The 13,802-nt window shown below is 50.7% G+C and overlaps 1 protein-coding gene across 1 annotated transcript in view; it reads right to left on the reverse strand.

Annotated features, from left to right (window-relative positions):
* Nucleotides 1-4,938: 4,938 nt before the first annotated feature.
* Nucleotides 4,939-13,802, reverse strand: part of MRPL37 (mitochondrial ribosomal protein L37) — a 17,963-nt gene continuing 9,099 nt past the window's right edge. Inside the window, exons 4-7 of the mRNA XM_017874518.1 lie at nucleotides 12,062-12,247; nucleotides 10,647-10,804; nucleotides 6,977-7,180; nucleotides 4,939-5,149 (exon numbers count right to left, since the gene is read on the reverse strand). Of these exons, the coding sequence (XP_017730007.1) occupies nucleotides 5,072-5,149; nucleotides 6,977-7,180; nucleotides 10,647-10,804; nucleotides 12,062-12,247 (626 nt within the window). The 3' untranslated portion in view covers nucleotides 4,939-5,071. The remainder of the gene's footprint in view (nucleotides 5,150-6,976; nucleotides 7,181-10,646; nucleotides 10,805-12,061; nucleotides 12,248-13,802) is intronic.

A 13,802-nucleotide genomic window follows, 5' to 3' on the forward strand; every position in this document is an offset into this window, starting at 1 on the left:
CTCCGTAGACTTCCTTCTTTCCATCCATCCACTCATGTGTTTGCTGAGCACTCCTTTTATGCCAGGGGTTGTTCTGGCACTAGGGACAGTAGTGAACAGATAAGGACGGATGGAGATGCTGTTTGTGGAGGTGGGGCAGGCTGCGGGAAGAGCTCTGTTCTGGTGAGTTAAATTTGAGATGCTGATTTGATACCCAGTAAAGACATCAAGTAGGCAGGTCTGAACTAGAGGCATACCGTGGGAGTTGTTGCCATTTAGAGGGTCTTTAAAGCCATAAGACTGGCTGAAATCATCTAGGGAATGAATGGAGAAGAGGCTGAAGGACTGGGCCCTGAGCTCTGGGGAATAGGAGGGACCCATAAAGGTGGCAGAGCAGTGAGAAGACCAGGAGAGTGAGAAGAGCGAGATGCCCTGGTGACCACGAGAAGAAAAGGGGTGCAGAGAGGAGAGGGCTTCTTGCTGGTGGGGAACCCAGGTGGCCACGTGAACTGTGACTCTGGGACCAAGTCCACGCTCCTCACAGCTTCCAGGCAGCTGCAGGGCATGGAAGGGCCATGCGCACTCCTGCTTTTCCTTGTCCCTCAGCACTTCACCTCCAACTCTGCGGTACTCTGTGGATGTCTGCCCAGCCAGAGCCTTTGTTCCTGCCAGCCCTTCCTCCTTCCCACTTGCCCTTTGGAACCTAGCTCAGATGGCCCCTCCTCCTGGAAGCCTTCTGGGCTGGGATAGCTCTCTCCCTGGGTCCCCACAGCCTAGTTCAGTGTATGCCTCGCCCATCAGGCTGGGAGCTCCTCTAAGCCAGGGACCATGTACAAGCCCTCTTTGTCCCCAAAATTGCCAGCGCAGGTCCTGGTGCCCAGTAGGTACATGATGAGTGCTCTTGGAATAACTGGATGTTGTTTAGTCGTCGCCCCAGAATGTGCTCAGTGGCACCCCTCCCTATGGCATGCTGTCACTTGTGCGTGGGTAGGTGCCCAGGTGTGGGGAACGAGGTGGCCTTTGTGGATACCTGCTACTGCCAATCCAAAGGAGACTACTCTGGCCGTCTCCACGCAGTACCCCAGGAGCTCCTGGAGGGCGGGGACCACGTCTCCCTCATTTTGTAACTGTCGCTCCCAGCACAACACCTGGCACACAGTAGGTGCTTATTAAATAGGCTGCCCCTAGAGGAGGTCTATGGTGAGGGACCTCAGGGCTCAATCTCCAGTCTGGACCTATTCTTGGGTTCCATCACTGGCCTAGCTGGGGAGGAGGAAACCCATGGGTCTCACGTGCACACGTGTGTGTGGGCACATGTCTGGGGGTGTGGTGTGTGTGTGTGGGTGGAAGTGTGACTGTGGGCATGGGTGGGAGTGTGGTGTGCGTGCATACATGTGTGTGCGCACGTGTGCATGTGTGTGTGAGTGAACATGGCAGGGGCCATGTTGCTCTGACAGGCTGGCCTCTGAGGGATGGAAGTCCTGCCCTGGGCAGCAAGCCCACTCCCTAGATGTAGTCTTTGGCTATGAGGAGATGTATTCTGAGGGGAGAGGGTCCCTGGACCGGGGGGTCTTCCAGCAGTGAAGCAGGTAGGCCTTATGGATCATGGACATCTGAGTGTCCATGTTAAAGACGGACAGTCAGAGACACTTGGGTCACCTGCATGCTTTCTGAGACTTTCACCCACAGCAAATAAAGGAACCAGGCAGATACTGTCTAAAGTCCAAGAGGAACCTGTCCTGCTCCTTCCCAGAGCCCTGTGATTGTCACAGAGCCTCTGCCAAACACTTGCCCTGGGTCCAGCCTGAGCCAGCCTTGGGAGAGAACAGAGAGCAGCCTAAAGTGAGGTCCCCTCAAGCAAGCTCACCTTTCCACTAGGCTTCTGAGAACTCCAAACCCATCGACTTGAAACCTCCTTGTTGAATGGAATCTATTTGATCCAAAGGTGGGGAAACCTGGAAGGGAGGTGCCATATCCCCATTTTGCCAGCGAGGAAGCTGAGGATCTGACAGGGCAGCTGGAATACAGGACGGGAAAAGTGGCTCTCCCCCAGCCAAATTAGAATTCCCTTGCCACTGAAGCTTGCTGGAAATGAACTGAAGAATTTTTGAATGGATCAACCAGGCACTTAAATACATGAGACAGTGAAAAATATGTTCACAATGGGAATGTCACCATTTTACTTCCAAAAGTCTGTTGCTGGAAGTTCCTATCGTGGGGTTGCACTATCCAGCATGACCCGGTGCAGCACTCTCCCTGCATGCTCCTGCTCCTTCACCAGCTCACTGGCTGGGGAGCCTGCACTGGGCTGGAGGCTGGCTGAGGCCCTCAGGTTCTGCTGCATCACTTCCTCTCCTGCATTGAATGAGGGACTGGGGACGAGGCTGACAGACATTTGGGATTTGGAGAAGCAAGGACCTGTCTGTGGAGGGGGCAGCTGTCAAGACACAGGAGCTTCCCAGCTCTTCACACTACATCATGTGGTCTCTAAGCCTGCTTCCTTATCTCTATGGGGACAATTAAAAAACCGCCAGTCGGCCGGGCGCGGTGGCTCAAGCCCTGTAATCCCCAGCACTTTGGGAGGCGAGACGGGCGGATCACGAGGTCAGGAGATCGAGACCATCCTGGCAACACGGTGAAACCCCGTCTTGACTAAAAAATTACAGAAACTAGCCGGGCGACGGTGGCGGCGCCTGTAGTCCCAGCTACGTCGGGAGCGCTGCGCAGGAGAATGGCGTGAACCCGGGAGGCGGAGCTTGTAGTGAGCTGAGGTCCGGCCACTGCACTCAGCCTCGACAGAGCGAGACTCCGCTCTCAAAGAAAAAAAAAAAAAAAAAAAAAAACACCGCAGTCCTGCGCTGCCCCACTTTGGCAGATCAGCTGCACTTGCAGCTCCCTTGACAACAGGTGCAGTTGGGCTCCAGGCTCCACAACTTAGCACTAAGGCCGGCATCCGAGCTGTCCTCATTCAGGGTGGGTTGGGAGGACAGGCTGCCCAGACCTGCCCTGCAACCCTGGCCCGCTTCCAGGCAGTCCTCAAGCTACAAGGTCATCTGCTGACGGTTCGCTTACTCAGAGCCTCCATCCTGCTCGCTCAGGGCTCAAGTTCATCTCACCTTCCCTCCCCTCCAAGCAGTCTCCAGGGGCTTCAGCCTGCTCAGGATCACGCCAAGCCATCACCACCACTTGCCCCAGGATCACTGCAGTGGCCTCCAGCTGGACTCCGTACCACCATCCCGCCAGCTCCTCCTCTGTACTCCCAACGGAGTGTTCTTTAAAAAAAAAAGCTTTGACTCAGCAATTCCACTGCTAGGAACTTACCCAATGGCTCTGCTGGCAAAAGTACTCTAAGATACATGAACGAGGATGCTCACTGCAGCATTATTTCTAATGACAACTGGAAACAACCTGGACCGTCATCAACAGATACTAATATAGCTGCTCAAAAGAATGAAGAGATCCTATGTGGTGATGTGGCAAGAGCCTACGATCCGGAGACATCAGGTTAAAAAGGAAGGGCAGAACAGGCTATAAATAGGATGACTCTTCAGTCATGTACATATGTGTGTTCTTATGATACATACACATTTTCACCAAAAGCATGGAAGAAACTCGAAGCTCTGTTATCCTTAGGGAAAAGGACTAGCTAGGGACCGCCTTGGGTGGATCCACTTATTTTTCCCTGAACTCTGAACTTTTATCATTTATGTATAATTGTTTCCTGTCTGTAAAATAAAAAGTAAAATGGGCAGCAGGATTCAGAGTCCCCGGAGCCCAAGGTCAGCTGCCCTGGAAGGTGAGGTGCTTGGTGTTCAGGCCCCTCCCAAGCTGGCCACTCTAGCCCCAGCCAAGCCTCCGGCCTCCCCACTTCCAGTCACTCCCCGTACCCATGGTCCTCTGTGCCTTGATGCTCTTCCTGGTAATCCCTCAAGCCTAAAAAGTAAGCTGTCAAGTGGAAAGAGCTCAAGCCTGGGAGGCAGACACAGGCTGGACACCACTTTGCCACTGCCTAGCTGAGAGCTCCTCCAGCTGCCGGAAGTTCCCACACTAACTGCTCTCAGCAGTCCTTCAGCAGGAATTACAGCCCAACAAAGCCACCTCGCCCAAGGTCCCACCCGCTGTCGGGAAGCAGCACATATCCAATGGCTGGTGCCAGGTCAGGGGTGTTTGTAGAAGGCTCAACTCCCTTGCCTGTGGCTCCAGAGTGCCCATGGGTGAGGCCTCAGATGCAGCCACACTGAGCTTGGGCCCACCACCCCCACCTGCTGCTGCCTTCACTCTCCACAGGTTCTGGTCCTAAAGGTTCTCCCCAAATAAAAATCTCTGTGTTTTCTCGGGAAGCTGACCTATAGCACCAGCTGGGTGACCTTGGGCAAATACCTTAAATTATCCGTATTTTCTCCTTAGGGCCCAGAACAGTGCATAGCACATGCTAGGCATGCAATATTTTTCTTGAATATGGAAATGACATTTACCTTGTAAGGGGTGTGTGGAGATTAAAGATGCTGTGTATCAGGTGCTTGGCATGGCAGCAGTGTCTGGCACAGATTAGGACTTGACATTATTTGGACAAACAGAGGCCAGCTGAACCAGGGGTGTACTCACCCCATTAACCAGGATACAAGGGAGAAATCTACCATAAATAGTCTAGCGAGATTTTCTGCAGTCATTGTGGAATATGTCCACAATTTAAATAATGCCATAAGAACCTAGTGACCATCAGCGTATCTGCCATGTGGCAGACACTACACACACGTAACCCGGAGTCTTCAACACCAGGTAAGTCACATTAGCCCCAGGTTTCAGATGAAGAAATGGAAACAGACAGATGAAGATGCTTATCTAAGATCACAACATGGGTCAAGGGCAGAGCTGGGCTTCAGCTGGGGCAGGTCAGGCTCCAGGGCTTGGACTTGTGTGGGGGCCCTTCCCGATGACACCCTCATACCAAACACAGGCTTCAGTGCAACGCAAGGGCTCTTTATTGTCAGCAAGAGTAGCAGGCCAAACGGGCACTGAGGCTCCACGGGACCCAGGCCCTCTTCCGTGGAAGAGAGGCAAAGGGGTTTCAGGATTCAGAGGGGTCCTCAGCTCACACAGCACCGTGCAAATAAAGAGCTAAAAACTTTCTGAATGTCTCTGGCTTGAAATCAACTGGCCCAACGGGTTCCTGGAAAGAACACAGTCCATTAGGACCCTGCTACTAGGTTTAACGACAGCAATTAAAACAAAGATTGGATTGAAGTAAATCTTCAGTGCCTGGACAGCAACTTTCTTTTTCTAACATCGTCTCTCTCTCTCGGACTAAGAAGGGGTGTTGAGGGGCTGCAGGCTGGGAGGACAGGAAGCATTCCCAGCCCCCTTCAGCCAAAACAGCTGTTGACGCTGCTCTGCTCCCGAGGCCCTCTCACTTCAACCACCAGGAGCAAATGGGCTGTTGCCCTCTCTAATCCCAGGGACAATCATCCCTCACCCATTCCACACACATTTATTGGGCACCTGCTTTCTTTCTACTGGGCCTATGTCCTCTGCTGGAGACAGAGACACAGCAGTAACTTCACTCTGGTTCCTGTCCCCAAGGAGCTTATGGTCAGCTGTTCAAATAGTGAGAATGAAAGGAGACAGACCCCACTGCAGAAGTAGGAAAAAGAAGAAAGCAGGGAGAAATGACTAACTCGCCGACATTTATATGTGGAAGGGCGAGCAGAATGGGGCAAAAAGAAAAAGAAAACGAAGGAGACTTCAGAAAGCCCAGCACATGCAATAGAAGAAGAAGAAATGAAGGCAGGAAGAGCAAGATCGGGCTGGAGCCCAGGGCGAATGCTGAGGGGTGGAGAGGCAGGAGATGAGACTGCAGAGGTGAGGAGGAGCTGTCTCCAAACCACAACAGGCCCAGCCCTGAGTCAGTATCCTGGAAGGGAGAGGCTGAGGGAAGAGAACCTGAAGACACAGAGTCAGGAGGGAAAACGTGACTAAGAGCAGAGAGCATGGAGGTGGCTGCTGTGACTATGCAGGTGAACTGAGGGTGTCCGGGGCCAAAGCAAAGGGCACAGACCCGACAGGCATTTCAGGTGGAAACAGCACTGAGCTGCTGGAGAACTAGTTCAAGAACGGACCTGCTGAGAATGTTCAAAGGCTCAGCGACTCCATTTAGCAACCCCATACTCAGGCCTGTGTGGGACCTAGTTGGTCCCAGAGCAGGCAGTACCCCTACTCCGCTTTCTCAGTCCCTGACCCTGCTATAGGTCTCTCCAGGGTGCATATCACTGCCTGATGCTCTATCAGGAATTTATTTAGATACTGCTACTGCCCACTACACAGAGAGCAGGCCTGGACCCTGTCAGCTGAGCAGTGGGGTGCAGCAGTGATGGTGCCACAGGAGGAACGCCGTATCTGTGGGATGAAACAAATGAATGCATCCCCACAGACCCTGCCCTCAAGGATCTAGGAGCTTGGAGTTCTGTTTGGTGGAAGAAAAAAAACGTGAAGAGATTCTACGCACAGCAATGTGATTGTGCTGTGATGGGGGAATATGGAGGCCAGGGCAGCCCACCTGAGGCACTTAAGTGAGGGTTGGGATGGGGACGGTGGTGGTCAGAAGTTTCCCAAAATAAGAAATACTTATGCTAAACCTGGAAGGACAAGTGGAGGACAGCCTGACAAAGACTAATGGGGAGGGGAGAAGGCAAGAAGCCTCCTAGATAAAAGGAGCAGCATCTACAAAGGCCAAAGCTAATGAAGCCGCAGAGCACCCTGGGAGCTGCAAGGAACTGGATTGGCTGGAGGGTGCAAAGGGAAGCAGGAGCTGGAGTGGACCGCTGGGCAGGGCCTTAGGTAGGGGCGGGACTGAAGGAGTCCTCCAGGCAGAGATCCTGGGTGGGAAGTTCCCAGGGCCAGGGCTCTACTCACAGAGCACCCCGGCAATCCCACCTGAGGCTCACACCAGGTAGGAGGAGGCAGGGCCCTCCTGGGTCAGGCGAGAGATGGCTCAACTTACCACAACCACTCTCTTTTTGATGACTGGGAGACACCAAAAATGCCGATAGAGGAGCTGGTCTGAGTCCACCCAGGCCAAATTCTTGACACCCTCGTTAGAGGCCAGGTCTGTGGTATTCAGTTGAAACACCAGGAAATGGAAGACACGTCCATCTGTGCCCACACTCTGTACTACCACAGGCTGCTCCAAGACCTTGGCATCATTCTGAGAGGAAAAGGGGAAAAGGAAAACAAATCAGAAGCTGTGGAGTGTAAGGAACAGCACGGCCCAGGCAGCTTCTAGTTCTGCCCTTTACAACGTCCACCTATGTCCACTGAATGGCTTCTCTTTGGGGCAATTAAAATAGAATGAAGAGTTCAGGGCACTGTCCAGGGCCGGGCCTTCCTTCACCCAGGCTGGCTGTGCCTCATGGCCCCAGGGTGCCTGCTCTTCTATTTGAGCACATCAGAGTAATAGTTCCTGCCACTGAGAGGCAATTTCCAGGCAAGCCAGAGTTCAGGCAGGCCAGCTGGGGGGTTAATGACAGAAATCCCTCAAACTCCTGGCGTTACTTGATGAGGACCACAGTGACATCAGCTCTCAAATGTGAATCCGGACGGTCAACGGATAGATGTAATCTCATTCAGTTCTCACTCCATTTGACGGATGAGGAAACTGAGATTCGGTGAGGTAAAGTGACTTGCCTGAAATCACAAAGATGGGTGGTGTAGAACCCAAACAGGCTCATGCCAGACCACACACTTCCCCCACGTCCCTGCCTTGCTTCTAAGGGCCTGGCAGTCACATTCACTGGGCTTCATGCTTACACTGCAACTCAATATGGGCCATGTTTCTGGAGTATCCATCCAGCCATGCCAGCATCAGGATTTCACCAGTTAATTCCTGCTACTGATCTCTTTTAGTTACTGCCACTTGGTAATAGGAGTAATACCTAAAATCATTTACTGAAGGCCTCTCAGGTGCCAGGCATCTTGCCAGTTTTACATCAGGTCACCTCTACTCTCATAAAGCTAGAGGTATATTCCCACTAATAGATAAGGAAACTGAGGTTCAGACAGGTGGTATAATTTGCTTCAGGTCACCCATGGGGTATGACTTGGGATCAGACTCCATACTATTAAGTTACTGAAAGCCCTGTTGTTCTGGTTTAATCCTGGTGTCCCAGTGTATCTAATAGTGGCACCTCATTATTCTCAGTGGTGTCCCAGTTTGGGAGATAAATCGTATGGTGACCTGCTGAGACTTTGCAGCAATCCAGTTTGGTGACTGCTACTCAATGAACGAAGATTCAACAGGCAGGCCCCATGAAGCAGGCCATCCTTGATTCAAAAATGCTGCCTGTGTTCACCCCACTGGGGCTGAATCTGGCATTAGGAATACCTAATGTCAGACCTCAGTGTGGGCCACACTGGGGCTTTTGGCCTTAGAAATACCTGTTCTTAGCTGCATGAAAAATAAATAAAAAGAAAAGTACCGGTAAGTGTTAGCCGAGAATTCTGTATTGACTCTTATCTCCCTCTACAGATCAATAAAACTGCAGGTAGTACATAAATTTCTCAGCAATTTTACCTTTTACATGAAGGCTCTTCCCATAATTGCTCAACTTCACATCCCCAGGAATAATTTGTACCTGGAGGGGCTGAAGGAGGCCTCCGCTCCTACCCAACTGGGTGGTAATTAGTGGTATCATTGCTACCCAGGCTCTGATGGCAGTAGCTGGCACAGAGGCTACACTGAGTCTGCAGACCTGGGACCAGGGTTGTGACTATCTCTGCCTCCTTCTCCTGCCTGAGTTGGGAGTAGCACATCTTTCAAAACTGGAGAGATCATGGTTCCAAGCTTTGCTTCCCCACTCATTAGCTGTGGGATCTTGGACAAGTAACCTAACCTCTCGGAGCCTTCAGGAATGGGAATAAGACAATTGTCCTAGGATTGGAAAGACACAAGAAGGTCATATGACGATCTGACGGCTACTAATTTCTTAGCTGTGTGTCCCTGTGCAAGTTCCTTAGCCTCCCTGAGCCTCAGTTTCACCACTTGTAAAATGAAGCTAATGACATCTGCAACATGGGGTTAAAAAACTACAAGGATTAAATAATGCCGTGTTCTGAAATTTCAGTTCAGTGGTCTTTTTTTTTTTTCTCCTTTGAGGCAGAGTCTCACTCTGTCACCCAGGCTGGAGTGCAGTGGTGCAATCTCAGCTCACTGCAGCCTCCGCCTCCTGGGTTAAAGCAATATTCATGCGTCAGCCTCCTGAGTAGCTGGGATTATATATGCATGCCACCACACCCAGCTAATCTTTGTATTTTTAATAGAGTCGGGGTTTTGCCATGTTGGCCAAGCTGATCTTGAACTCCTGGCCTCAACTAATCCTCCTACCTCAGCCTCCCAAAATGCTAGGATTACAGGCATACACCACCACACCCAGCTAATCTTTGCGTTTTTAGTAGAGACGGGGTTTCGCCATGTTGGTCAGGCTAGTCTCCAACTCCTGGCCTCAAGTGATCCTCCCACCTCGGCCTCCCAAAGTGTTGGGATTACAGGCGTAAGCCACTGCACCCGGCCAGTTCAGTGGTTTTTAAACTCGAGCTTGTAGCAGCATCACTGGGGGGCTTATTAAAATGCTGACCGCTGGGCCCCAACCCCAGGGTTTCTGATTCAGCAGCTCTGGGGGTAGGTCTGAGAGTATGCATTTTCAACAAGTTCCCAGATGATGCTCCTGCTGCTAATCAAGACTATATTTTACAAACGAACCACTGATTTTTTGTTAATAAAAACCCTGAATAAATGTGTGGTATCCAGCAGATGCTCAGTCTGGGCAAGGCCCATTCCACTCCCTATCCATTTGGCTAACCATGGCTCTCCAACTCCCCCTAGGCCAAATAAGATGGGAAACAGTACTTTTCCTCATTCCTGCTCTAGAAAAGACTCAGGCTCTAAACAAGACCTGGGGGTCCAGCAGTGGCTCTCATGAACTCCCTACCCCAACACCCCAAACTAGGGATCTGGTGTCCCAGGCCTGCTTGAGGGCTACCATACAGCCCTCCCCTCCCTGGAGGCCTCTGCTCCCAGAGCCAGGTTTTTCCCATCTTAGGACAGCTCTCTGTGACAAGTTAGTCTGTATTCCATACCATCTAGGTCCCTGAGACCTCCTCTTAGGATCAGGGGCTACCACCAAGGAGTATCTTGGGTCCCCAGCACCCATCCTGAGTTGGCAGGCAGGGCTTGGCCATCTCTATTGCTCCACTTCCTCCCACCTGTGCTCCACTTCTGCCACGACAAGAACAGAGGCAGCATGCTGCAGCACAAATAACTGAAGACTTCAGAGTGGGGCAGACCTACCTGCAGTCCTATCTCCTTCACTTAGTGCTATGTAATGCTGGATAAGCTGCACGGCCTCCCTGTAATTCTATGGCATAGCGTGGAAAGTGGGGACTTCAGTAAAACATGTGGGCTACTGTGGTCAAGTGAGCTACTTAGGTGAAGCACAGGCAGTCAGCCCCTAGTGATGTTGGCTCATCTCCACAGGGTGGGCTGAAGTACTCCTCCCTAAAACTCCTCAGTCAGGCAATCAGTTCCCCTACATCCCTTTTCTTCCTCTGAGCAATAACCTTAAGGGAGGAGACCAACATGGCGTAGAGCAGCTCAGCGGTCTTCTTCACATACGTACCCCATAGAGGACCCGGGCCTGAGCCAGGGCACTGCCAAAAGCAAACAGGATCATCTTGGCCTGCAGCTGATCTGGCTGAAAGCGGCCCCGTTGTAAATTGGCTTTGTCCAGTAAGTACAGGGTATGGGGATAGGGGTAAGGATAGCCTTCCCGGAATCCTGCAAGAGACACAATTATGTGGAGGGGTGGAAAGGATTCATCAGCCTGCCACAAAGCCTGGGGAAAGTCACCTCGCCTTAGCCCAGGGACAGGTGCTACACAGAGACTCAACAAAGGTGGATACTATCACTATAGCTCAGGGGCTGGCAAACTTCAGCTTGCTGGCCAAATCTGGCCTGCTGCCTATTTTTGTAAATAACATTTTAAACCACACTCACTCATTTACGTATGACTATTGGGTAGCTGTGACAGAGACCATATGTGGCCTGTAAAACCTAAAATAGTTACTATTTGGCGCTTCACAGAAAATGCCTGCCAACCTGTTATAGGTGCTTCTTGCAAGCTAGTTCTAACTCCACACCTTTCTCTCTCATTCTGGCACACAGATGACAGTGATGTTAGGAGAAAGATAACTTGAAATCTGTGGTAATTATTAAAAAGAAAACAAGTCGGCCGGGCGTGGTGGCTCACGCCTGTAATCCCAGTACTTTGGGAGGCCAAGATGGGCGGATCATGAGGTCAGGAGATCAAGACCATCCTGGTTAACACGGTGAAAACCGATTTCTACTAAAAAATATAAGAAATTAGCCGGGCGTGGTGATGGGCGCCTGTAGTCCCAGCTACTCGTGAGGCTGAGGCAGGAGAATGGTGTGAACCCGGGAGGTGGAGCTTGCAGTGAACCGAGATTGCACCACTGCACTCTAGCCTGGGTGACAGACTGAGACCCCATCTCAGGAAAAAAAAAAAAAAAAAGGCTGGGAAAATAGCGTAGGCTCTGAAAAGCTTAGAGGAGGCGTGGCTCTGCTGCATGTTTGGTCCTTCAATGTCCATGGGACATTCTCAGTCCTTAAAGGGGGTTGGCCAGAGTTTACAAGGTAAACAGAAAGTGGGTGCCTTCATGGGACCTATGAATAAAGAAAAAGCCTTGGTCAAAAGCCCCTCAAATGCCTAATGATACAGTTTGTTGAAGAAAAAAAAAAGCCCCTCAAGCCATTCTGATGTAACAGAGTTACTTCTCCAAGGTAAAAAGTAAAGTTAGCCTTTGAGCAAATCACTTAACCTCCCTGAGTTGCAGTTTCTTTGCCTACGAAATAGAGACAATAGTACTTGTCTCATGGGGCCACATGGATCCTAGGAGATAGGTAATACACACGAGGTGCCTAGCACCTAGCAAGTTCTTAGTATATCCTTTCCCTCCAGATAAAGCATGTCCTTCTCCTCCACACTGCCTGAAAGTCCAAGACATTGATCCTCACCTGTGTCATCTTTCACATCATAAACATTGCATTCATGAAGATCGATGACAGGTGATATGGGGTAGAAGGTCTCTAGAACATGGTTCTTAGTAGCTTCAACCTCCTCTCTGGAGGCGATGGTGGGCAAAGGATCCTTAGTGCTCAGTCGGGCTCCACCAGAACCACGGACTTGAAGGAGAAGAGACTCTAAAAGGGAGAAAAATGGTTACTCTAACCTGGTACTAACGACTTTCGCAGCTGGGCACAGTAGCTCATGCCTATAATCCCAGTACTTTGGGAGGCCAAGGCAGGTGGATCATTTGAAGCCAGGAGTTCTGGGTCAGCCTGGGCAACATGACGAAGCCCTGTCTCTACAAAAAAATACAAAAAATTGGCCGGGCATGGTGGCTCACGCCTGTAATCCCAGCACTTTGGGAGGTCAATGTGGGCGGATCACGAGGTCAGGAGATTGAGACCATCCTGGCTAACACAGTGAAACCCTGTCTCTACCAAAAATACAAAAACTTAGCTGGGCGTGGTGGCGGGCGCCTGTAGTTCCAGCTACTCAGGAGGCTGAGGCAGGAGAATGGCGTATACCCAGGAGACAAAGCTTGCAGTGAGCCGAGATCATGCCACTGCACTCCAGGCTGGGTGACAGTGAGACTCTGTTTCAAAAAAAAAAAAAAAGTTAGCCAGGAGTGGTGGTGCACGCCAGTAATCCCAGTTACTAGGGAGGCTGAAGCACGAGAATTGCTTGAACCTGGGAGACAGAGGTTGCAGTGAGCCAAGATCACACTATTCCACTCCAGCCTGGGCAACAGAGTGAAACTCTGTCTCAAAAAACTTAAAAAAAAATAATAATAATAATTAAAGACTTTCTCAATTCTGCAAAGTCTAAAGCCTTCATCCTCCCATGTGCCTCAAGTCATTTATAGCATTTCTAGACCATCAGCCTAATCACAGAACACATAACTAAGTTAGGATGTTAATCCTGGGATCCTTAAGAGGGGATGAACCAATGCATTCTTCTTCCTGTGTCCCCTTCCCAATAAACCCTGAGGGCTGATGGTCTCTGGGGAGCGAAGCCTGCACCATCCAGATCTTCCTGAGCACCTGCTCTAACCTGGGTACCCAGAGATGCGTGAGAGTTACTCTCTCCTCTCAAGGAGCCCACCAGGTAGTGAGTGCTGCAGTGAAAAGGATGAAACATATTCAAAAATTGTACAGGTGGGGAAAACAACTTCTCTGGGAATGGGAAGCTCCCTGAAAGCAGCAATGCCTTAAAATGACATCTGGAAGGACAGGTAAGAGCAGAGATTCTCAACTGCAGCACTATTCACATTTGGATCAGATGATTCTTTGGTGGAGTAGGGGGAGGGAATGTCCTGTGTACTGTGGGATGTTTAGCAGCATCCTGGCTTCTACTTACTAGATGCCATTTGAACTCCCTCCCCATCCCATCTCCCCACACCCCATCCATATCATATCAAAGATGTCTCTACACACTGCCAAATGTCCTCCAGAGGGAAAAGCTGTCCCTAGTTGAAAGCTACTAAGTAAAAGCTTGCCAGGCAAAGAGAGGGGGAAAAGCACTCTAGTCAAGGAGGAATAATGTGCAAAGGCACAGGTGCAGGCAACTCTGTGGCAGAATTTAGGGAGAGAAATCCAGGTGACTAGAGTAGGATACAGCAGGGAAGGAGTGATGAAGAGACAGAGGAGCATTAAGACTAGAGGTAGTCTTACCTTTTTTTTTTTTTTTTTT

This window comes from Rhinopithecus bieti, unplaced genomic scaffold (assembly GCF_001698545.2).
Source record: "Rhinopithecus bieti isolate Rb0 unplaced genomic scaffold, ASM169854v2 scaffold_7684, whole genome shotgun sequence".
NCBI lineage: Eukaryota > Metazoa > Chordata > Mammalia > Primates > Cercopithecidae > Rhinopithecus > Rhinopithecus bieti.